At 35.4% G+C, this 25885-nt stretch overlaps 3 protein-coding genes and 1 pseudogene across 6 annotated transcripts; 1 reads left to right on the top strand and 3 right to left on the bottom strand.

The window, feature by feature from the left end:
- Window positions 1–7475: 7475 nt before the first annotated feature.
- Window positions 7476–12316, bottom strand: LOC132606766 (dehydration-responsive element-binding protein 2B-like). Of its 3 annotated transcripts, none has more exons than XM_060320400.1 (2): window positions 12126–12316; window positions 7476–9122 (listed from the first exon to the last, which is right to left on the bottom strand). In XM_060320400.1, the coding sequence occupies exon 2, from the start codon at window positions 8966–8968 to the stop codon at window positions 7718–7720; it is 1251 nt and encodes a 416-aa protein (XP_060176383.1). In that variant the 5' UTR covers window positions 8969–9122; window positions 12126–12316; the 3' UTR covers window positions 7476–7717. The 3 variants fall into 3 exon arrangements, with proteins under 3 accessions (XP_060176383.1, XP_060176382.1, XP_060176381.1); XM_060320399.1 differs by lacking the exon at window positions 12126–12316 and adding an exon at window positions 9487–11136; XM_060320398.1 differs by lacking the exon at window positions 12126–12316 and adding an exon at window positions 9225–9480.
- Window positions 12317–13636: 1320 nt separating this feature from the next.
- Window positions 13637–13786, top strand: LOC132608535 (U6atac minor spliceosomal RNA; annotated as a pseudogene).
- A 1607-nt stretch (window positions 13787–15393) lies between these two features.
- Window positions 15394–16701, bottom strand: LOC132606765 (PRA1 family protein B4-like). The gene has a single exon (XM_060320397.1). The coding sequence runs from the start codon at window positions 16516–16518 to the stop codon at window positions 15856–15858; it is 663 nt and encodes a 220-aa protein (XP_060176380.1). The 5' UTR covers window positions 16519–16701; the 3' UTR covers window positions 15394–15855.
- Window positions 16702–19868: 3167 nt separating this feature from the next.
- LOC132606763 (uncharacterized) lies at window positions 19869–24292 on the bottom strand. Of its 2 annotated transcripts, none has more exons than XM_060320396.1 (3): window positions 24117–24291; window positions 20475–20675; window positions 19869–20177 (listed from the first exon to the last, which is right to left on the bottom strand). In XM_060320396.1, the coding sequence occupies exons 1-3, from the start codon at window positions 24225–24227 to the stop codon at window positions 20142–20144; spliced, it is 348 nt and encodes a 115-aa protein (XP_060176379.1). In that variant the 5' UTR covers window positions 24228–24291; the 3' UTR covers window positions 19869–20141. The 2 variants fall into 2 exon arrangements, with proteins under 2 accessions (XP_060176379.1, XP_060176378.1); XM_060320395.1 differs by lacking the exon at window positions 19869–20177 and adding an exon at window positions 20316–20394 and having other exon boundaries at window positions 24117–24292.
- Between the last annotated feature and the right edge of the window lie 1593 nt (window positions 24293–25885).

Genomic DNA, 25885 nt, shown 5'->3' with positions numbered 1-25885 from the left:
ACGTAAAGAGTTCTGTTCCTCAATATGTATATACAACCCCTTTGAAAATTCTTGATTGGTAAAACAATGCATTTAGATACAGCAATAAGTTGAAATAGGACAAGAAGCTACACATCAAAAAAAAAAAAAAAAGTCAGCTGCTATCTACTTGTTGTCTAGCTCTGTTCTGTATCATTATACAAAGAGCTATTAATTCATTCCATAACAAAACTAAACAATGTTAGTCTCTTAGTTCTACCTGCTATTCGAGTCTCTCTCACCGTTTGGGCTTATTAAGGCTTGTATTCTAACATCATATCAGTTAAAAATCCACGGATCATTATGGTGGGAAAAATATTCAAAATTCTACTAACATTTAACAACTAGTTGAGTGTGAGTATCAGTATTCTGATAACATGTGTACTTTTTGGCCATTGACGATTTCTTGGTCATCCAAAAAGAAAGTGTACTTCTCCGCATTCATTATATATTCATATGTAACTTGAAGAAATAATGTCATTCCGCTTATAACAATGTGATAAGCAGACTAGCAGCAAGACATCCTTTCTAACAAACTCAAACATATAGTGCAAACACTTGCATCTAAACTGTGAAGTTGAGAAGATATTCAAGACAATTCTTACCCAAAAGCGGAAAGAAATAAAAGGAAACATTTTTCTTTGTTGGTTTTCGAGTGTTATTGGGATTTAGATCCTTTGTAGAAAAGGATTAGACCTAGTAATATAAATACATGCTAGCTAGAATTTATTAAGTAGGACAGAATATAGAACCGAAGAGTATTCAATTTTGTAACTTACTTTCTCCCTTGATATTGATAAAAGTGTCGGCTCTTCTCTGTGGACTAGGATCACATCGATCCGAACCATGTTAATTACTGTATTTTTATCATTTCCGCGCTAACAATTGGTATCAGAGCCTACAGGTAGTGAGATCTAGGAGACGAGGAGACTATGGCATCTATGAAGTTTGAGGTAGCGAATTTTGATGGGCGAAGTAATAACTTTAACTACTAGAAGATCAAGATCATGGCGTTGCGACGGAGAGAAGCACCAGTCTATGCTTTGAACGATAGGTATCCCGAAAATACGAAAGAGGCCGAGAAGCAGAAGATTGAGATGGATGCGTTTAGCGTAATTCAATTATCCTTATCAGACAGCGTGTTATGTGAAGTCAGTACTGAGAAAACAGCTCCGAGTTTGTCGAAGAAACAACTATAATGTTTTTAAGGCAGCGTTTACACACCTTTAAGATGAAGACAGGTACAACTTTGCAGGATCATCTCGATGCTTTTAGTAAATTGTCTATGGATCTTACTCATGCTGATATTAAAGTGGGAGATGAAGAACTAGCGTGCTTTCTACTGTTTTCATTATCACCGGCATACAAAGACGTAATTAATTCAGTGATGCAAAGTAAGGAGGTGGCCACGTTACAGATGGTAAGACATGCATTGAATTCGGATGAATTAAGAAACCATATCAACAATGGTGAGAAAGAGGACCATGGTGAGGGTTTGATGGTTAGAGGTCGCTCGAGCCAAAGAGGGAGAGGCAAATCAGTAGCTAGGTCAAAGTCTAGGAAAAAAGTGAGTTGGAAGGATGCTAAATGTTGGGATTGTCACCAAAAGGGTCACTTCGAGAGGGATTACCCAAATAAGAAGGTTGATAAAACAACAGCCAGTGCATCTACGGTTCAGTTAGATCAGATATCTGGAGAAGATTATGTGCTAACTGCTTTAACAGATGACATTCAGACACATAAGTGGATTTTAGATTCAGTTTGTACCTTTCATATGTGCTTTAGAAAAGATTGGTTTACTAGCTACGAGCAAACGAGTGGGACTGTACTTATGGGTAACGATGCAGCGTGTGAAATAGCAGGCATTGGTTCAGCCCGTATACGGTGTCATGACGGCATCATAAGAACATTGTCTAATGTTTGACATGTTCCTGATATGAAAAAGAATTTGATCTCTCTTAGTACTCTTGATAAGCTCGGATATAAGCATGCAGGTGAAGGTGGAATCTGCAAGTTGACCACGGGTTCTCTGGTCATGTTAAAGGTCAAACCGGAGGGTGGTCTTTATGTACTTATGGACAACACCATTCTAGGTACTGCAAATGCTGCAATCTCGCAGTTATCAGAAGATGACAAGGCTAAGATATGGCATATGAGATTAGGTCACATGAGCGAGAGGGGGTTGGCAATTTTGAGCAACCGAAACCTTTTGAAAGATAAGAAGATTAGTACACTTGATTTTTGTGAGCTTTTTGTCCTTGGAAAGCAAAAGCGGGTCAGCTTTAGCACGGACAAGCACAAAACCGAAGGGGTACTTGACTACATTCATTCAGATTTATAGGGTCCATCTCAGGTTCCATCTAAGGGTGGAAAGAAACATTTTCTTACTTTTATTGATGATTTTTCACACAAGGTTTGGGTATACTTCTTAAAGGCTAAAAGTGATGTCTTTGAGAATTTCAAAAACTGGAAGACATTAATTGAAAATCAGTGTAACAGAAAGATTAAGTGTCTTCGAACAAATAATGGTTTGGAGTTTTGCAATAAAGAGTTTGAAAGGTTGAACCACACTCTTCTTGAGAAAGCATAGAAATGTTAGGCATACACCACAACAGAATGGAGTAGCTGAAAGGTTGAACCGCACTCTTCTTGAGAAAGCATGATGTATGCTCTCTAATGCCAAGGTGCCTAAAGAGTTCTGGGCGGAAGCAATAAATACTGCTTGTTATGTTGTTAATCATTCTCCAGCGTCGGCAATTGACTTCAAAACTCCAAATGAGGTATGATCAGGTAAATCATGTGATAACTCATACTTAAGAATCTTTGGATGTCCCGCATATTATCATATAAGTGGTGGAAAACTGGAACCTAGAGCTCGAAAAGATTTATTTATGGGATATCCTGAAGGGGTAAAAGAATATAGAATATGTAGTTTAGATCCTCTTAAGTTTATAATCAGTAGAGATGTTACTTTTGATGAGGCCTCTATGCTTTATCCTAGAAAGACTTCTATTGAGTTTGCAGGACAGAAATTTCTTACAACAGAAACGGTGGAGGAAAATGTAAAACTCACCGAGTCGGAGGATTAATTGACTCAGGTGGAGTCAGATAACTAAAAAGCTCACATAGTAGTACCTGAAGGTGAACTATACAGATAGCTGCTGGAAGGGACAAATGAACCCCGAAGCCTAATCCAAAATATTATCCTCAGCCTTCGCAAGCTAATCTTGTGGCCTATGCATTAGCTACTGCCGAGGAGGAAATAAAGGATTTGAAACTCTCAATCTATACAGAAGCTACTATGTGTGGTGAAGTTGATCAATGGCTTTTATCCATGACCGAAGAGATGGAGTCTCTGCACAAGAACCAGACATGGTATTTGGTGAGTCTACCAAAAGGGAAGAGAACTGTTGGTTGCAAATGGGTCTTCAGAAAAAAATGATGGCATTGCGAGTGTATAAGATGCTAGATACAAAGCGATAATGGTTGCTAAGGGCTTTTGTCAGAAGGAGAGAATCTACTACAATGAGATTTTTTGACCAGTAGTGAAGCATAACTCAATTGGTTTGTTACTAGCTTTGGTTGCCCATTATGACTTGAAGCTTCTTCAGTTTGATGTCAAGACTGCATTCTTACATGGTGAACTTGAAGAGGTGATCTTCATGAATCAGCCCGAGGGTTTCCTTATTGAAGGAAAAGAAGACCAAGTTTGTCAATTGAAGAAATCTTTGTATGGTTTGAAACAGTCACCACAACAGTTGTACAAGATATTTGATGCGTTCATGATTACTAAAGGTTTCTCGAAAAATGCATTTGATAGCTGTGTGTATCACATGACGGTGTCTGGTAATTCAAATATTTATTTACTGTTATATGTTGATGATATGATTATTGCTGCTAATAGTATGACGAAGATAAATGATTTGAAGAAACTGCTAAGTAAGGAGTTTGACATGAAAGATTTAGGTAAAGCTAAGAAAATCCTTGGAATGGAGATTCACAGGAAGAACGATGAGGTACATCTTTCACAGAAGAAGTATATTGAGACGGTACTTTACTGTTAGCACAATATTTCAGACTTTCTTCTTTGATGGCACTGCAATCAAAGGAACAGGTGGAGTACATGTCAAAAGTTCCTTATTCTAGTGCAGTTGGTAGCATTATGTATGCTATGGTTTGAACTCGGCCTGATATTTCTCAGGCAGTGAGTGTGGTAAGTTGATTCATGTCTAATCCGGGTAAGACACATTGGGAAGTAATTAAGTGGATATTGAGATATCTGAAAGGTTTTTCGAATGCTGGTCTAACTTTTTTTAGGATGAGAAATGAAGGCTTCTCGGTCCGTCCTTGGTTATGTGAATTCTGATTTTGTAGGCGATCTTGATAGAAGGAGATCAACAACGGGCTATATCTTTACTCTTCCAGGTAGTGCCACAAGTTGGAAGGAAACTTTCGAATCTATAGTTGCTTTGTCCACAACAGAAGCTGAATATATGCAGCAGCAGAAGCAGTAAAGGAGGTTGTCATGACCCAAACCGATGGGCTATAACTAGTGCCCGAGCTGGACACCCGTGTACGAACCTGCTAGATATAATCAGACTGAAAACAATATGGCAATCTGTAAAAGCATGCTATAAACTCATCATGTCATATATCAAGAGACAGGTGAAATACATAGCGTACCCGGCCCGTTATGGGACTCGATAAAAAATACATAGCGTACCCGGCCCATTATGGGACTCAGTAAAATATATAACGTACCCGGCCTATTATGGGACTCGGTGAAATATATAATATACATACCCCGCCCTCCAGTGAGGGACTCGGTGAACAATGCAATGAAACTGTGCACGAATACATACCCGGCCCTCTAGTGAGGGACTCGGTGAAGTGATACAATAACAATATGCACGAATACGTACCCGGCCCCCTAGTGAGGGAATCGGGGAAGTGATACAATAATAATATGCACGAATACGTACCCGGCCCTCTAGTGAGGGACTCGATGAAGTAATACAATAACAATATGCACGAATACGTACCCGACCCTCTAGTGAGGGGCTCGGTGAAGTGAGGCCATAACAATGTGCACGAATAGAATATTAGGAGCAATCATGTACAAACTGAATCATCATTTAGAATTCGAGAGAATAAACAGAATGAACCAACACTTGAGAATCAAAGACAACTGTCATGTCAAGCACTACTAAGAACTAGAATCGTCGTTCGCTCACTTTATGTAATTCATGCCAAAAAGAAGGAAGGGATAACTTTACATACCTGTTCAACCTCCAATTATCTACACTTATTCGCCCGAGCTCATAAGTCTACATTTAAAAGGATTCACACTATTGTTAGACTCATCATAGTATACTTATGTTAAGCTTTCAAGTTAAATTGTTCTATATCCTGCCGAAAATTGAGCAGCATCTCCCCTGCTTATATGCCTAGCCCGAAACCTCAATTCAGCAACCAACAACAACAATACCAACATCAATAACATCATTTCCAACACCAATATATACCATAAAACAGCCCACACGTTGTTTTACAACTTCCATAACTAACCCACTTACTATACAATTATTTAACCACTCTATATTCGTGAATAAACCAGTATTAACGTAAATAGAAAGAGATCAATACCTTACTCTTGTTGAAATAACAATATCTCCAATATCTACTTTGAATCCACGTCAAAATCCACCTCCAAAAGATACTATAACCACAATTATGCGCTACCCAAGCCTCGATTCCGAGATTTTACTTGATTTGGTATCAAATTTGATGGGTGGAAGTTAGGAGAACTTTCCAGGGGGTTTGGGATCTGTTTGGGGTGTGTTGGAGTGGAAATGAGGGGTTAATCCCCTTTATATAGAAGGTTTAAATCGGTTTGCACCGACTCAGAATTTTCCCTTCGCGTTCGTGGCCTTGGGTCGCGTTCGCGAAGGGTTACTCTTCGCGTTTGCGGCCCTTTGGTCGCGTTCGCGCAGAATAATTTTTCTACTCGAAAAATCTGTCTAAAAGTGCTCATAACTTTTGATCCCGTTATTGTGTGAGGGCCCACGACCTATGGTTGGAAAGCTATTTCAATTATCTACAACTTTCATTTTCAGTATGATTCCAAATTCCAAACTTATAATGACGTTTTTGCCTCTCCAAGTCAGGTCATCCGAAAACGTATCCTTAAATCATCCTTTTGGAAGGCTGATGCCCATATTCGGCTTAAGGGTCCTTCTTAAGACTTGCTCATCTTCCCATGTACTACTCATATCACTTTTCATATGTCCTTATAAAATTCCGGCATGTGGTCCCCATATTAACTTACAGTTACGAGGGCTACTTCAAAGTCCATACTTGAAACAACCAATGCTTACGAACTTCAACATACAGAACCACGGGGTATAACAGAGGTTATATGGTTGAAAGGCTTGGTGTCAGAATTAAGTAGGGTTCAACATGAACCAACTCTAAAATGTGATAGCCAGAGTGCATGATCCCACCAAACACATTGATATCAGATTCCACTTTATTCGTGATGTTGTTGAACAAGGCACAGTTAAGGTCTTGAAAGTTGACACAAAGGACAACCCAACGGATATGTTGACCAAGGTGGTTCCTTTCGTCAAGTTCAGTCATTGTATGAATTTGGCAGAAGTTCGCATCAACTGATGCGTCAGGATGGAGAATGGTAGGGCAATGAAAAGCTTCTAGTATGTACAAGGTTTCGGTTAGTGTATCTTGTTTCCTACACGGAGTTAGCTCACGTAGGCTTAGAGACATTGCACTGAATGACGTTCATATGAAAGCTCGAAATTCATCTCAAGGTGTAGATTGCGAAGTTGAGAAAATATTCAAGCCAATTCCTACTCAAAAGCGGAAAGAAATAAAAGAATTTTTTTTTCTTTGTTTGTTTTCGAGTGTTATTGGGATTCAGATCATTTTAGGAAAGGATTAGACCTGGTAGTATAAATACATGTTAGCTAGGATTTATTAAGTAGACAGAATATAGAACCGAAGAGTATTCAATCTTGTAGCTTACTTTCTCTCTTGATATTGATAAAAGTGCTGGCCGTTCTCCGTGGACTAGGATCATATCGATCCGAACCACGTTAATTACTGTGTTTTTATCGTTTCCGCGCTAACATAAACAATACTATGTATTTGGTAATATGCTTAAGTTTTGGCCATTGACTGATATTTTGAACCATCCTAATATGAACTGTACATGATCGACAGAAGCAGATCCAGGATTTTAAGTTTATGGGTTCGGGATTCTACTCCTTTTAACTTAATGGATTCTAAATTAGTAATTTGTATATGTTCCATGGATTTCTTAAGACAAATACAGAATTTGGACCAAAGTTACTGGGTTCGGCTGAACCCGTAACCTATGCTCTAGCTCCTCCCCTGAGGATTGATGATGCAAAAGAAGAGAATTCTTTGAAAGTGTAACAAAAAGGTTAACAAATGAACAGTAAGAGGTCTAATTTAGTGTATTACCACATCAAAAATCTGTTTTTTTTTTTCCATTTGAATTCTATCAAGAGAGAAAACCATATTTGGCCAATACAAAGTTGGTTTTGGGCTTACAAAAGAATGGCAAGCATTCTAACCTATAAACTTTATATTCTCTGTTGCAGCAAACTACAACTCGAAATAAATTAGAAGGATGATAAATTGAAACAGTATTATTTTTCTAACTATGAATATCATCAAGAAAGGATGATATATTAAAATCAGAGTTGAACATAGACAAATCTCCGACATTATCCTCCGGTGGCCAATTAACTGAAGAACTTGATGGCTGCAACAATTGCACTTTGCCTGCTCCAAAGTCATCTAATTCGAAGGCATCCAAGTTCCGCTCCTTCCAATCAGCCTGGTTACTATTAATTCCATCTGATTGAATCTCGGAATAAGTCTCTGAGTTCTGGAGGTCAATTTGCTGGTTGTATGTACAATCAAATTGCTCCTCATTCTTCACATAGTTTAGCTCAGCAGACTCTTGATGGATCACCATTGTCTTGAAATCAAATGATTCCTCTAAAAACTTCTGAAAACTGTAAGGATTATCATGGTTCTCTGTCAAATAAAACATATCAGGTATCATTGAATAATTGTCTTCTAATAGCAAAATCTCCATGTATTTGAGTTGACTACGAACATCTTCACTCAAGTTTTCAGAAGACCTGAAATCCAACGGCTGTTCTTGCAATATATTCTCTTGTGACAAAACTTGGTCTTCGGTATTACAAATTTCATCAGGTCGCAAGACATCCTTGCTAAACATGAAGGTTGGCTTGATCGCATCTGTTGTCTCGTCGTGCAAACTGTTTGAGACTTCGTTGAAGTTTATACGTTCCAAATCTTTATTATGTGTCTCACCTTTAACACAAGAATTTTGAGATTTAGAAAAAAATCTCGAACTGCTTAATTCTCTCTCAGAATTCTCCTCCGGGATAACTTCTGATTCCTCATCTGTCAACCAACAAGCAGGTGAACCTTGATTCACCTTGGAGCACTCCTGATGAATCTCTGACATATTAGCATAACTTAAATCTGTATTTACAACCACACCATCGTCTAACGTTTCTAAAGCTGACTCAATTTCTATGTTCATTGCATCATCAACACCTGAATCCTCATGTTCAACAAACGATTGTTCACTCGATTCCAGTGAAGATGTCAACGAGTCATTATGTACGCGATAATCCGGGAAGTTGAGCATGGCATAGGATCCATACATAACGCTAGCAGCTTCGTCATAAGCAATAGCGGCTTCACCAGCTGTTGAGAAAGTACCAAGCCAAAGGCGCTTGCCATTGCTCTTAAACTGACCGTTACTATATACAGGCTCACGAATTTCAGCCACCCACTTTCCCCAAGTCCTCTGTCTAACACCTCTGTATTTACAACCCGAATTCTCAGGACCGCCTTTACCTCGCATACAACCCTTTTTTGATCTATTAACAGGGAATTTTCTCTTCTTCTTCACTTGTTCATCTTGAGTATTACTAGAATTAAGTTCCTGGTTAAAAAATTTCCACCTTAACAAAATATCTTCGATCTTATCAGATCCATTACGCCTTCTTTTCTGTTTCCTGTTAGCACAAGAAGCCATAATTATGTAAGAAAATTATAAAGGGCTATTTTGTAAGAGAAGTTGTAACAAAAGTTGTATAGTGGCAAATAATTACAATAACCTTATGTTGTGACTGTTATAGTATTGTGTTTTATGCAAAGATGGAGATCCAAGGCAAATTGGACTAAGAAACCAATTCTTAAATCGGAAAATAGTTAGAGAAAGCATGTAAAGAAAAACTAAGGATAATCATAAAGTCAATAGTACATAATATAGCACACAATAAATTGAGAATACTAAGTACTACAAAGTTGGCAGTTGTTTCTTCTATTATTATTTAGAGATTAAAAAAGATGGAGTATAATATAAAGGAAAAAGATCACCTTTGGGGAATTTGAGAAGACATGCGCGTAAAAGTATAATTTATAAGTTAAATCTGATTGGAAAGTTTGTATTCTGCTTTGCAAATGGACTAGTCGAAGGTTCTTCTTGTTCTGTGGGTGTATTTATATTGTTCAAATCCTTTTCCTAGTCGAATTGGGATTAACCATTTCATTTTTTTTTTTTTTGGGAAATAAAATCAACACGAGTACAAATAACGTGTTTTTTTTTTTTTTTTTTTTTGATAGTACCGTGTACTGATAGGTGTGACTTAACTATATTTAGTACTTCTAATAAATGAGTAATAAAACAATTATGGGTTTCCTTGGTGACTAAGTAACTATTCGGAAGGATATGTAGTGGCAATTTATAATTATGTAGGCGAATTTGGCTCACATAGGAAACTTAATATAGTAGTCTTTCTTAAGGGTTAATTGCACTTTTTATCCTTCAATTATTTATATATAAATTTTAATTTTATCCTTTATTTGAGTAAACACATTTACCATTCAACTAATTAAAACATGTATTGTTGAACCCTTTGCTGGTAAGTATTCATAAGCTTACCATAGTTATTACTTACATCACTTAATTACGGATGTGTTATATTAAATTTGTAATATTATTCCATATCTGACAGTAACATATAATTGTAAAAATAGCTAAAAAGTAACATATTTCCGGACTAAAATATACATTTCAATTAATTAAATATTAAATATATTGGACCAAATATAATAATGACCAAATAAATTAAACTTTACTTATAATTTAAGGATCGAAAGTGTTGTTATCCCATAATGTTTTGGTGGGCTGGCCGTCACATTTTCTTGGTGACCACGAATTTGTGTTTTCCTGACTCATTCCAGTACTGTAGAGATCTTTCAGTTTCTACACCACAATTTTGTGACTATTTGTTTCTTGTGCGCAAAGTAAGGTGGAAGAAAGATTATATAGGACAATGTCAAAAGTTCGCAAAAAGAACATGTGTAATTTATACGCAAAGGTTGAAAAAAAAAATTATACGCACAGTTGAAAATAAGCAAAGTGAAAATCAATTGGTTATTGCCTTATTGGTGACAAATAAATAGAATAAATAGGTTAAGACCTCCTTAAATTACTCCATAATTTGTACTAAGTTTCATTTCTAAATTATTGAATGTTTTTGTTATCTCTCTGAACTATAACTTCGTTTAGATTAAAAACTCTAGTTGAATATGTGGCAAAATGTATGGGATAACTGGCTAAGAGGCGTATGGGAGATAAATCCATGATAGTTTCCGTGGGGGGTTGGGGTTGGGGGTGTTTTGTGAATACCCAATATTTTAGGTGTGAAATTCATAAAACGGTGAAGTTTTTTAAACTTACTTAGTCAATTTTTTTTTATGTGTACTGTCACTTAAAATTCTACGGAGGAGCTTTCCGAGTGTGATGTTCACGTAGTATGTTATATGCCTTTAGGGATATTTTAATATTTGGTCATGATAGTACAGAGAGAATACTATACACTCAATTTTTAGTTATGAAAACGGTGAAGTGATAGACAATACTGACCGTATTGCACAAAATTCTGTTAACACTGATTACATCCATTCTTTTGTCAAATTGTTTGTTATTTAGCGCTTGAAGTTGAAAAGGCAAAACAATAGAGTAGATCCTTAGAAGTCAAATTATAACTTAGAGCCTGTTTGGATGGACTTATGCCTATAAGCTTCAAACAGCTTATAAGCTAAAAAAAATAAGTTAGACTGCTAAAAAAAATAAGTTGGGGTAGTCTAACTTCTTTTTTTTTTACTTATAAGTTGTTTTCAGCTTATAAGCTACTTTTAGATAAGCTAAGTCAAATGGGCCCAATTATTTTTTTGAGCTTATTTTAAGCACAAAATGACTTTAAGCTGATCAGCCAAACACTCAAAAAAACTAAAAACAGCTTATAAGCAACTTATAAGTCAATCCAAACGGACTCTTAGTAACGAGCAATTCTTAAAGGCTAAGCCAACAGTTTCAACGTTTAATATTAGTACCTATTCAATATTTAAATGCTTAGGCCCCAGAGTCTCCAAATAAAAATAATCTGACCAAAGCAGAAAACTATTACCTCAAAAAAGGGCCCTACCACTATATCTAAATGAGGAAATAGACTAATTTTATGATCCAGGCCACTCACCTTGTTTTTTTTTTTTTTTGTTTTTTTTTTTCATTTTGAAGATTCAACTGAGAACTAAGGGACAGATATAAAGAGAAATTGACTAGACCAGATAAAAGATATACTTACAAATCCACAAGACAATAGAAAATAAGAAAAACGCTAGCTGATTTTTCTATAGTAACATCTTAGCGTCCTAGTATTTTTCTATGTGGCCTAAATTTTCTATGATAGCAAACAGTGTGTTAATGAAGTGTTTCTCACTCTGTCAAGCTGCCCCGGGCCTGGGTTTGATATACAGTTTTCGAATAAAATTAAGTAAGTAGGTGTTTGAAGGAGGTAAAATTGAAGGGGAAAAAAGTGTATTTGTAGTTGAAGAAAATAAAATTTGTTCAAGATATGGATTTCACTTGGAAGAAAAAGATTGTAAATTTAGAAACCAAATTTATCCCTTCAAATACACCTTTAAACAAATATTCAAGTTAGCGCACGTACCAGCAAGGGTTGTGGTAGAGTGACAAGTACTTCTTCTCCCTTAATCAGAGTCTCAGGTTTGAATCTCATTGGGTACGAAATAGCTTTTATTAGGGAACGCTTTGCCCCATAGTATAGAACTTTCTGAAGCGAATTCGAATTTAATTAAATCTGCTGCGAAACCAAACAGCGAGTATGAAAACCAAGACAAAAAGTTGGCGCAAGAGATAACACTAAAATCATCTTAAATAATAGCTCATTAAACCACACACTAAAAAGACAATTTTCCTTTCGTTGTCATTCAAAGACATGATTGCCGGACACGTTTCTTTTTTCGTTCCGTTCTTTTTTTATTACACGTTCTCCACTTCAGCATGCTGTCCATGTACACACAATAATTAGCTGGCGTTTGGCCATAGATTGCCAAATTATTTTTGAAAAATTTGATTTGGGTGAAGTTTTTTAAGTTTCAAAAGTGTGTTTAGCCATAATTTTTCAAAACATATTTCATTTTTTGTTTTGAAAAACATGACACATTACTTATACCCATAAGTTCTAAAAACTATAATCATACAAAACATACATACTTGTTAATCACAAATTATGCAGAACATGATATTTTAATAACAACTGCTAATAACACACTTACTAGCTACTACAATTCAAATTACAATATTTCTACAATTGACAGAGCAATTTTCCCTAGGATTTCTTCTTCTACTGTTTGTGCACAACTTAGCTAGTTCACATTATAGAAGAGACTGCTTTAATTGTGATAACACGATGGATACAACTTTAATGGAGGATCATGACAGATAGAATTAATTGAATCATAAATACATGGGGCTTCTTATAAAATACTAAAGTTTAAGGTAATTTTTAAAAGTTTTGAAAAGGCTAAAACATAGATCTTGACCCAAATATAGATTTGAGTCAGAATTTAAAATTTGAAGATTTATTTTCAAAATCTGTCAAAATTTTATGACAAAAAAAAATTGATTTTTTTTTTCAAATATGCTCTCAAAATCTATGATCAAACGAGAGCTTGGAATGAACCCAAAAGGAAAAAATATAGGATGAACATTGGAGATGGAAGACTAATTGGTCAATCATATCTTATGATGGAGTAGCTATTTAAAAGTGTGGACCTTACCTCAGTATGGAAGGCAGATTACTTTCTTATAGAGTGCTAACCTGTTTAAATTATTGCCGTACATTGAGATTATTTCATATACATTGAGATTATTTCATAAACTAAAATCATTAGTTTATAGATCTTCACAATTCTTTTTGCTTATTGGATTTTAAATAGACTATTTGTACATATTAAACATTTTTAAGCTCAAGCTACTGGGAACACGTAACTAAAATGCTGGCTCCGATCAAACCCCCTCCCCCCGGGCCGCCAATAGGGATGATAATTTACCAAACCTCACAGGACATGGAATAGTAGGAAAATTACAAGACGAAAAAAGAATAATTAAAGCTCATTTCGTCAGTGTCATAGAAAACTAAAAGTAAACTGGTGTGGGGTGTTCGCAGAAAGGAGAGACGGTTGGCCTCTCTCCCGATAGAGACGGGAACAACCTTCGGGCTTTACCTATTACCACACATCCGGTTGAGGCTCTCAAAAACGGTGGATCTTACCCCCAAAAAAGGAAAAAGAAAAATCAAAATAGTATGGGGCCAAATTTACAGAGCTAAGAGAGGACAAGTGCTTCGAGCTATTGGCTAAAGGGAAAATAGCAAAGAAAGCATATTAGACGTATCAGGAGTCTTTAAATAAAAAATCTCCCTTTTTTAGATTATAATTCGGCATTTACACCGATATCTATTTTGGAGCTCGATTAATTTGGACTCGACTCTGGATGATATATTTTTGTACCAAAAGAACTTCATTTTCAAAGCTCGAATTCGTACCCTCTAATTAAAAATGAAGGGGCACTTCCCACCCGACCTTTGATATTAAATCCTCGATATGATCATGTTCTTTTTAGCATCAACTTAAAGTTCTTGCAACTCCATTTTCCACTGCTCCCATCATCACCTCATACTCAGCATAACCATCCACCATCAGAACAAGAGTCTCCATATGACCATGAATAAATATAAATATATGGGACCAAATACTCCCCCTCGATCCAAAAGGAAATAATATTACGGTGGCGGCGTTAGGGGCCAAGAAAGAGAGAAACCCAGTTGCGGGAGACTCCTGTTCATCAAGAAAAAGATCTTCAGGAGCCCTAAAAGCAGCATGTGTACACACAATCCCAACACCAGTCATCAAAGTGACACAAGAACCACTCCCAACACTCGTTAAAAAGATCACAACAGTAGAAACAATAAGTGCCCCAAGCGTTTCCCTTTCAGAAAATTGTCTTCCGAACATAACCAAAGGCGGATCAGATGGTCGGAATAAGTAAAGGAAAAGCCAACCACCCAGAACGTAACCCCCAGTTTGGCTGGTGGTTTCCCGTGGTTCATTAATGTATGATTTTCTATGAAACTATGTTTGTTTCAATTGTTCTTAAAATTATGTGGTATGATATTGTAAACCCGTAGTTCATCCCATGGTTATGTAATAATAAAAAGTTCCAATTTTTATTAACCACGGATTCGGTGATTTTTCTGTGGTTACGTATTTCATTTCTCTTTTATACCCCACCCTCACACCCAACCCACCCTCCATCCTACCCCCGCTCTACCATCCACCCCACCCCAACTACCCCACTCCTCTATTACCTACCCCCACTACCCCTCACCACCGCCCAACCTCACCCCACAACAACTCACCCCCACCCACTACCCTTCACCACCACCCAACCCACGCCCATAACCACTCACCCCCACCCTACCACCGACTACCCCCACCCTCATTCCACAACCACACACCTCACACCACCCACCCCTCCACCACCCCCACCCAATACCTACTTATTTTTTAAAGTTCCTATTTTATTCTTTAGCTGAGTTTTATTAATATATATAAACTAATTTCTAATTAAGAGTTACGGCTATTTTAGTAAATTTACAAGTTATTATACAGTATCATACAGTCGAACCAAACAATATAAATGTTATTAAACTACAACAAACGATACAATCTATCCAAACATTGTGTTCATTAATACAGTACAATACGATACAACACTATACTGTATCATGCCATACTGTACACTAATGAATCACGGGAAACAACCATCCAAACAGAGGGTAAGGAGAAAAAGGGAAAAGGGTTTGTTAAACATGTCTTACTATCATTTATCAACCATAAACAAACAATAAGAAATGAATCAATCAATGATTTCACATCACTTTATATGTCAAATTACAGAAACAAAATCCCCAACAGATCCTGATTATACATTTCCATATGAAAAATACAAAAAAACAAAAAAGAACAATCAAACAACCTGAATATATCCTCTAATTTTGATCGTTATTTTATCTACTAGACTTCAATATCAATACCTTCATCATAAGAATAAGGGTTAATAGCAATTTTGATCCCTCAATTATTATTTTGATTCTTGTAATATTTGACTAAGCACATTTAACCTTCAATTAATAGAAATATGCACTTTTGATCCCTTTGCAAAGTAGTTCAAATACAACATACTTGTTACCTAAATGGACTAAAAACACGCATTTCCATTAAATGAGAAGGTTAAATGTGATTCATCAGATATCATCAGGACCAAAACAAGAAAATACCTATAATTCAGGGACTTAAATGCTATTATTCCAAAACTCAAACCCTAGCGGCTCCGGTGGCGGCGTTAGGGGCAGCCAAAAAGGAAAGAAACCCAGTTGCAGGAGACTCCTGTTCATCAAGGAAAAGATCTTCAGGAGCTCTAAAAGCAGCATGTGTACAAACAATCCCAACACCAACCATCAAAGCTGACACAAGAACAGATCCAACACTCGTCAAGAAAATCACAACAACAGTCGAAACAATAAGACCCCCAAGCGTTTCCCTTTCAGAAAACTGTCTCCCGAATAGAACAAGCGGTGGATCTGATGGCCGAAAAAGGTAAAGGAAAAGCCAACCGGCGAGAAGGGCGCTGAGAAGGAAAAGGGAAAAGGGGTTTGTGATTAGGGAAAAGGCAAGGACAAAGGCAAGGAGAGAAAGGTAATTAGTACGGAAGTATGTGTAGTTTTTGCGGATACGGAGAGTAGCATCGGAGATTGATTCGGGTTTCGAGAAAGCGGAACGGTCGATTAGTTCGGACCAAGGACGACGATTGGAGAGACCAGATTGGATTGTGTCGGACATGCGGTTGATGAATGAACGGAGAGCAGGTGTGGGGCCTACATTTGTGACTGTTTGTTGGGTGTCGGTGGTTGTGGTGGTGATGGTTTGGGGGTTGGAAACGGGGAGAAGTGCTACTGGTGATTGAGCGGTGGCTGCCATTGTTGGGGACTTTTAGGAGTTTTCTTGTGAAATGCAAAGGAGTTTGGTGAATGAAAGGTGATTTGGTTTTATAAGGGGAATTGGGGATTTTTGCTTGAGATATACGGTTATGGGGGGTTTCAGTGATGGAGAAAGGAGATCTAATTTTCGTCGGTGGATCTCAGCTTCTTATTGAATTTAGTAATCACCGGTATCTTGCTTATATATACGTATTCCTAATTTTGGGGCGCACAGTTTTGATCTCGAGAATCAAACCTGTTTAATAGGGGTGTATATGAATCGGATTGGTTTAATTTTTTAAACATCAAATTAAATTAATTGCGTTAAATTTTTAAATTTATACATTAAATTAAATCAATAAGATTTGAGTTTTTTAACTTCGGATTTTTTCGGAATAGTTTTGATACAAAATATATAATTTTTACTTCAAATATTTTTTTAATCCTAGTAAGATATAACTATGTAACTAAGTATTTCATAAGAAAATAACACAAAATGCCAGAAGAGTGATGATATTGTATTAAAATATTCAACAAAAGATAATAAAATCGGTTAAAATAAATATTACTAATTAATAAGCTATAAAGAAAATTACCATAATCTAAAAATACTAGGTCATAGAAAATAAGTACGGCTAATAAGTATTAATTACATAACAAGGAAAAAAAACTTAAGTTATGTATTTTCACTCTCTAAACTAATTTTGTAAAACTAAATAATAGATATCCAACATTATTGTCATTCCTAGAGGTTATTTGAATTTCTTTTGTTAGTATTAGTGTTGAATTGGTTTTGGTTTGAACTTTATATGAGTTACTAACATCCATAGGGTATAAAACTTATTCACATTCAAAATCCTAAGTTCAAGCTTGAATAATATAATAATAGATAAAAAAAACTATGAAATAATTTAAGAAATATTTATACATTACATTACAAATAAATATTTTTATGTATAAATTATTTTAAAAATTAAATATGTAATGTTGGGTTGGTTTGGTTCGATTTGACTTTTCTTAGCTAAAATCAAATCAAACCAATTATGGCCGGATTTTTTTTTTCAACACCAAATCAAGTCAAGCCAAACCAGTAGTCGGGTTTTTTCTCGATTTGACTCGGTTTATCGGTTTGTACGGTTTGTCGGTTTACTTTGTACACCCTTACCTGTTAATTTTAATCATTTACTTTCTCGATCTCAATTTATATGACACCATTTGTCTTGAGACAAAATTTAAAAAAGAAAGGTTGACTTTTGAAATGTGTGGTGTAAACCACACTATTGATAATTGTGTGATTATAAATCATTTCATTAAGTGTAAATGAGAAATTTTAAAGTTAAATTATTCTAATAGAAATGTGACGTTCTTTTTGGGATAGATTAAAAAGTAAATGATGCCACATAAATTGGAACAGAGGGAGTATATTTTTATCCTTTTTGACATAAAATTTGGAAACTAGTATAAAGTATTGTAAGTTACAGTAATTGACAACTTAAAATATTTAAAAGACATACAAAAATATCCCCCCCAAAAAAAAAGACTTGATTGTCTGTCGAAATTTCAACTGTGCCACATTAATTTGGATGAAGGGAGTACGATTTTTCTTTTAATTTTGAAAGGATTTTTAGAGGTTGACGTTGTTTGCGTAAGTTGATTTAATTTTTAAAAATGGTGGAAAATAATTATATGGGGTTAATTTTAAACATCGATTTTAAATTTTTTATTAAGCATATTAGTATGTACTACCTCTATCCTAAAAACAGCAACACGAGAAGTACTAGAATAACCGGTTAGGTATTTTAGTAGTACAAATTTACACAGTGATCACTTAATTTCTTTGCTGAAGAATTCACAAAACCAGAAAGTACATTAAATTGTTTAAATTATCAACTGAAGAAAGTATTATTTTGGTTAACTGATATAATGAGATGAGTAAATTATGTAAATTATTTAATATTAAATGGCAGAACATATATTTGACATGATACCTGTTAATTTTCAGAATAAAATACAGCAAAAGTGTCATTATGATGAATAACATGTACTCCATGTGTTTTCCTTCTTTTTTTCTTTCCTTTTTTTTTTTTTTTAATAAAGGATATCATGGTAGTTTAACTTATAGAGAAATGGGTGTTGTGAACTTGTGATACATATTAATTTAGTTAAAGAGATTGAAAGTTTCATGAAAAGGCTTCGTTGGCTATTAATTCAATTGATAAAATTAAAAGAATAATTGGAAATATAAAATTAAACACATATTGTATCATCTCTCTTAATATTTGAGAGCAAAACAGAAACTCTTATAACTAATTAATTCTAGAAAATAAAACAGGAATATACATATCAACGATAACCACTTCTTAAGACCTTTTTTATAATCTTTTTCCTACGCCCGTTTATTAACAATTAAATTGTTCTTGATTTTGCAGCATTCAGAATTCTATATTTTGGTCTCTCTCTATTTCAGCAAGAAAGCATGTAATTGTTAAATTTATATTAATAGGACAAACTTCAAGGACAATATGTATTCGTTCTTAAAAGGACCATTTGTTCAACTAATATTCTTTGCCTTCATTGAAGGTGTTCCACAACCCTTTTTTATTTTTTTAATCTCAAAGACCGGCAGATGAAACATAATCATTCTTGTTTATTATTGCATTCTCTAGATTAGTTTGTGCGTATTTCAATTATTACATTTTAATTATTTCCGAATACCTATTACTTTTTACCAACACAATGACCGAATGATAATTAAACGTAATGATCCTAGTGAAGCTACATATAAATAATCAGGTCAATGTTTTACTTGAATTGCGAAAGGTAGAATTGAAATCCTTTTACATTTTAAAATTCAACTTTCTTCTTTACCTTAAACTAGGCTACCAAAAGCTTGCTATAAAGGTCCATTTCTCCTAACAAGCCTTAATTGTCTGTTCATTTTTAACGTTTTCTTAGAACAACAACCATCTCAAACACACAGGAAAACTTGATCACATTTTCTAAACGACGTTAACCACACATATAGCAGAGCTGCAAACTTCAGTGTTCGCTGGAGCAAAAAGTTCTAGCGTTACTTCAAATACAAGTATACTTTGTGTAAGTTAAATGAATGCACCTGCCGTCTAATACTTAAGAGGATTGAAAATCCAAGCTAACTAGGCATAACACAATACTAAGATGGTGAAACATGGGAAACGATTCTGCTAATGAGAGAGCCATTGGTGATCTTCAGATAGGCATGCAACAAATATGGAGCAGAGAAATAAAGAAAATACAGACGAAACAAGAACTTGAATGCGTGTGAGCATCTTACACGAACAAAATGATGTCAGCGATGACAATACGAATCACTTTAGTTCCAAGAATGCGACTTATTCCTTTAATAATATCATGTCATTGCATAAGAGTGCTGATAGCTCAAACCTCCTATTCAAGACAATGTTTCCAAGATCACATCAAGGGCCTAAGCAGGATAATTCCATCATTCACAAGGACCAGAGATTCATCATTCCAAGTAATACCAACAAAGATATAATACCAGTTACTTGGAAGATACAGATCCAAGCACATAAATACAGTTCATACGTGGCTCAAAGATAGCCAATAGTGAAATGAAATAGAAACTCAGAAGGTATCTCCATTCCAGCCAAAGAAGGAGCCCTGCAAGAAATAGCAGCGGTCATCAGTTTTGTCAGATTTAAAAGGACAAAATACTACATGACGACACTCCTAAAGTAGAACATTATATTCACAAATACTAAAGGAATCGGAAAAGTACAAAAACTTCTCGTGTTCTTAGACAGTGAAAGTTTATTTACATGATCTAGTACTGGTGTAAAGCATGCAGACACTGTGCATATTCTTGACTTTGATTGGCCTAAACAAACAGGAAGAATGCAATGAGAGATATGCAGGGAATTTACTCATCCTTGATAGATTAAGAAGCCAAACACATACCTTAGCATCATAGAATTTCAGGAAAAACCGAGATTTGGGGACAGACAATTTGGTCTCAAGTGTTTCAGCAATTGCAGCACTGAGTTTCTTGTTAACATCAGCGTTTAAGCCCCCAATTGAGACCAACTCAGCATAGGCAGCGGGTTGTTCTGTACCCCCAAAAGACATGGGAACAGATCCCTTCAACACAATCATGACATACTGCACAAAAAGAAAAAAAAACAATCTTAAAAAATCTTAATGTACTATAGAGAAACCAACCTAACCAAAAGGATGCTAAAACATGTCAACTGAGCTTCTCAAGAGAGACTAAAAGGAGGCAAAAAATCCTACTTTCTTAAATGTTCATCAGCTAATGCATTTTCTACAAATAGGCCATTATTTTTTACTTAGTGAGACTTATAACTTAATCAAGCCAGAGACTGATATCTTTTTTGATCAAGTGCCAGAGAATGATTATCTTGTAATACTAATTGCTTTCAGAACTTTAATTGTGAAGTTAAACCCTGTGTAGAAATTCTAGAGTCGATCCTTCAGGGAAGAATTACTTTAAAAACATGATTGGTCATTTCAAAAGTTACTATATAATCAGTTAATTAACGCAGTCTCTAGTCCAACGAAAATTCATGATTATTTTAGTTGTATCATGCATGCATACATATATACACACACACACACGCACATGCCACGAATGTACTCTTGCAGAAAATTCCTGTGCTCCACAAACTGACACTTAGCCCAAACAATGCACAATACAGACACAAGCAAAATTGTCATCACAAGTCAAAAGAGATCAAGAGCTAGAAGACGCAAACATCCAAGGTGGAAACACTGAAAGAGGTCCGTTTATTATCAGTGTTATCACAAAATTGAAGGACTAAAAGAACAAAAGGCCAACATTGATTACTTGGGACCAATCATGACCAATATCAATTCCTCTTCTCCACCATTTCCCATTGCCCACTTTTACCTTTACCCACTCTTTTAAAACCTACCCTTCAACCTAAAGCAACCCTAGCAAAACCTCTCCTTTTCTAGAATACTTCTACAGGTTAAGAGTTGCAGCACCAGAAGAACTCTTCTGCCTCCCTGCTAGATACCTCATAATCCAATGATCTCAGGCAACTATCAAAAGTGTTTTGTGCCAACACATGAGGTCTTAATCAAAGTAACAATTAGCCATATAAGATACAGCTCCTCTAGGTGCATTGAGGCTAGTACATTAAGATCCAAAGTGATGCTAAGAAAGAAGGGTGAGATCTGAAGATAAGACAAAGTTCATTATCTCAAACTAAAAGAATGATTACTAACATTTAGAGCTTTATTAGTTCGCAAACTAGACATATCCCATTCCTTCATCCAATTCACTTAAGTCTTAAATACAAAAATGCATGAGTATGCACACATTTCACTCTTCCTTAGCTTCACTACTGCATGACATGCAGTCTCAGCTAAAGCAACGAGCATTGCTAATTCCACCATGTTATGACTCATCAAGAAGTCTTACCCATCGTACCTATTTCCTTGCATCCACTACAAAAAGAAAAGACACTCGAATATTTCTTTTGTGATGAACTTAGAAATTAAAAAGCACTCCAAGTTCATAGGGAAAATGAGAATCACGTCATACTTCATGAAAAAAAATGGTTGATTCAAATGCACTTTTCATTACTATGGTTTTTTTCTCAACAGTTCAGAATTATTTTAACCATAAAATATCATGATCTATAGTACTCCCCCTGTTTCATTCTGTATGACTACATTTGAATGGGAACGGAGTTTAAAAAAGAAAGATTATTGGCAAATACCAAAAGTATCCTAGGAACTTGTAGTCTTAAACATGATATGACATTTCTATGGCTATAAAAGTTTCATTAAGGGTAAAACGGAAAGTTTAAAGTTGAAGAGCTTTGCAATATTAAATGGAAGACCATTTTAAAGCAGACTAAAAAAGGGAAGAACGTCATATAAAATGAACAGAGGGGTAACTTTAGGTAACATTTAAGTACGTAAATTTTCTATACATTTGAGAGTCAATCAGATTTCTCTTTCCCGAACATCTTAAAGACACGTTTAACTACTCCTTTTGTCCCAATTTATGTGAAGGTGTTTGACTAGGCACAAAAAAGGAAAGACTTTTGAAAGTTGTGGTCTAAAATAAGTCATAGATAATTGTATGGCTATAAATCATCTCATTAAGGGTAACATGGAAAATTTAAAGTGAAACTGTTACTAAATATCGAAAGGTGTCAATGTTTTTGGGACTGACTAAAAAGGAAAGAGTGATCGCATAAATCGGGACGGAGGGATTCCAAACTATTTTTAACTCGAAAATCAGCACTGGGGAGATCGAGGCTAGCAGAGATGGAGTTTTCTCAATAAAGTCACTACTACAAGCTGTTGCTGAAGGAAGTCGGGCTTCCTGCACGTATCAGTTTGGACTCCTAGGATACTCAAAAGATGTGTCCTCTACGCATGAATGGCAACAAAGGGGACTATTTTAAGGAAAAAGAGGATCACATACGTTATCTTGTTCTTTATGAGTAAATATTCAGGCAAAGATATGAATCACCTAATATTGTATTGTCAGGTGACTACACGATTGTGATGGGTAGTATTGAATTGGTTCGGCATGCAGCACACATAACAGGATCACTAAAGGATGTGCATCATAGCTGTGCTTGTAGAAACAAGAAGAAAATACATAGGACAATAAGGATATCAGATGTTCTCCCCATAGCAATAATGTCTTTGTATACATAGGAAATGCGTTAGATTAATAGGAGAGCTTTTGAGGCGATAGAAAATGTCTGTACACTTGAAGAATAGCCTTTGGTCTCAGTTTTTGGTGCATACTTAAAAACCCTTCTTATATAGAATAGACTATTGTGGGTCATTGTCGAGTACCATATTTTGGTGTACAATACTAGTATAAACTATAGAAAAATATCACTTATAGCTATTTCTGTAGTTTCTAAGTATGTATTTAAAAAGATAATTAAGAAATCAACACCAGAATTCAAGCTGAAAATCATACTCGTATTCTAAACATAGTCAACCTTTTGCTGCATTATTTTCCAAGTTTTATTTTTTCACTTTGCAATTGAACAGAAAAAGAGCAAGTCTATGTTCCCCCGAATAGCGTACTACAACAATACAACAACAACATACCCATGAAATCCCACAAAGTGGGGTCCGGGAAGTATAGGATGTACGCAGATCTTATCCCTACCTTGGCGGGTAGAGAGGCTATTTTCGGTAAACCCTCGGCGCAAGTACAAGTAATTCAAAGCAGCATAAAAAGTCATGACAAAATACTATAAAAACATGATAATTGATAAAACAGTCTAAAAAATTAGTAACTACCACAAAGTAATAGAATAATCGAAGTACAAGAAATAACAGATGGCAGCACAAATGAAACAATATAAAAAATGCCCAACACACACATTACCAAGTCAATGCTCAAAGCACGAGACCCCACAAAGATACACACACATAATTGAACACATGTGTGACTGTCCAAGTATTTTTAAGCTCAAATAGTGATACCCAAAAGGTAAAAAGTACAAATACATTAATTTTTTGTTTTATCTGTGTAAAAAATATACAATAAAAAGAAGAAAGGAGAAGTATACATACAGCTTCAGGTTTGCCAATGATTTTGGCAACAATAGAAGTAGCTTCAGAAAGTACAGATGAAGTATCAACACCTTCCAAGTTGACGTTAGTGGAAATGTTAAGGCACGGCATTTTCTTGTTCTTCACCACACTGTAAAAACCCTCAACAACTTGGAATCTCAATTGGTGCCTTTGCTTTCTCCACCAAATATAAACAAGATTAGGCTTACGAGTGCTTTTTTTGTTGTTTTGCACCCTAAGGTATTGATTCTTTTCACTTTACTTCATTGCTTTTTTGTTTCACCGAATAAAACCCCTAACTTCTTTAGTTTCTCTTTTTATGCCACTAGTGCTCGGTACGGTTGTGTGTAGGGGTATCAAATGTGCGGTTTGAGCTGAAATTGGCTGAGTTGATAAATAAATTGGGTTAAAATTAATGCAAAAGCTATTTGGGCTAAAAATGGGCTGGGTAAATATTTGGTGGAAAACATTTATGTGGTAAATCTTTTCAAAAAAAACATTTTTCGTAGGAAATATTTGCTTCGTGTCAAACCCGCCCCAAACTTATAAGATACATGATACAAGAAAAGTGAATACATAAAAAAAAAAATAGGAGAAATAACTCATATATACCTCTCACACATCTAGTTTGTAATCAATCTAGCCTACTGTATCATTCTAGCCCACTACTATATCATCAGTGTATGGATAGTGTATATGTATTGTATAGATATGTATATACATTAATATACTTGTATACATAATGTATATGCATTGTATAAACACATGAAACTAACTCAAATTATAGTGTATACAAAGTATAGCTGCATATTTACATTAATATACTTTGTATAAATGTAACACCCCGTACCTTTAACGAAAGTTTTGACCACGATCCTAGACTTAGAACATCAGATAAAGAATGTGGGAATTGAAATTTTTCCGTTCAGTTGTGATATGGTTGTTTACGCCCATGAACAGTGGTCGTATTCCAATTTACGACCATGAACAGTGCCCGTAAACTGAAACCAAGAATTTCTGAACATTCTGGAATTTGACATTTTGAGGTCATATGGTTAAATACGGATCGTATTTTACTTTACGGACCTTATTTCAAAACGTGTTTGGAATTTGGGTAAACTTCCTTGATGCAAGTTGTAGAGCATTGAAATACCTTTCCAACGGTATCTTACGGGGGTCAAACGGACATCTGTGCAAGGAGTTATGACCATTTTGCTGAAGAGACGCAGTGCAGTCCGTATTGCAAAATACGGCCCGTATTGCAGTTTACGACCCGTAAACTGAATTTACGACCAGCACTGTTCAGAACGTAAATTTTAATTTCACAGGACAGTATATATTCATCCATATCAGTTCAACTCATTATTTTTCATTCCTTCAAACCCTAGAACGACCTCCTACTCTCCTCCAACATCAAGAACACCAAGGTAAGTCCATTCTAATTATTCCAACTCAATTCTAACATATATCCTTGTAATCTAAACAAGAAATCATCAATCCTAATCTAGGGTTTTCAAGAAAACCCATCTCAAGATTCAAGAATCAAGATTTAGGAAATCTTCTCCAAAATCCAAGTCTTTAATTCAAGTTTTGGAGCAATTTAGGTATGTAGAACTTCCATCCACATGTGGGAATCTCTATGTTCTTCCCCATGCTTCGTTTCCTTGATATTCATGAAGTTCAAATCTTAGGGCATTAAACCCAACATATTGGTAGCCCGTATTTATGTACATGAATTTTGTATCTATATTCGTTGTTGTATTCCTAAT

Source organism: Lycium barbarum, chromosome 8 (assembly GCF_019175385.1).
Source record: "Lycium barbarum isolate Lr01 chromosome 8, ASM1917538v2, whole genome shotgun sequence".
Taxonomy (NCBI): domain Eukaryota; kingdom Viridiplantae; phylum Streptophyta; class Magnoliopsida; order Solanales; family Solanaceae; genus Lycium; species Lycium barbarum.
This window is presented reverse-complemented; position numbering and strand designations above follow the sequence as displayed.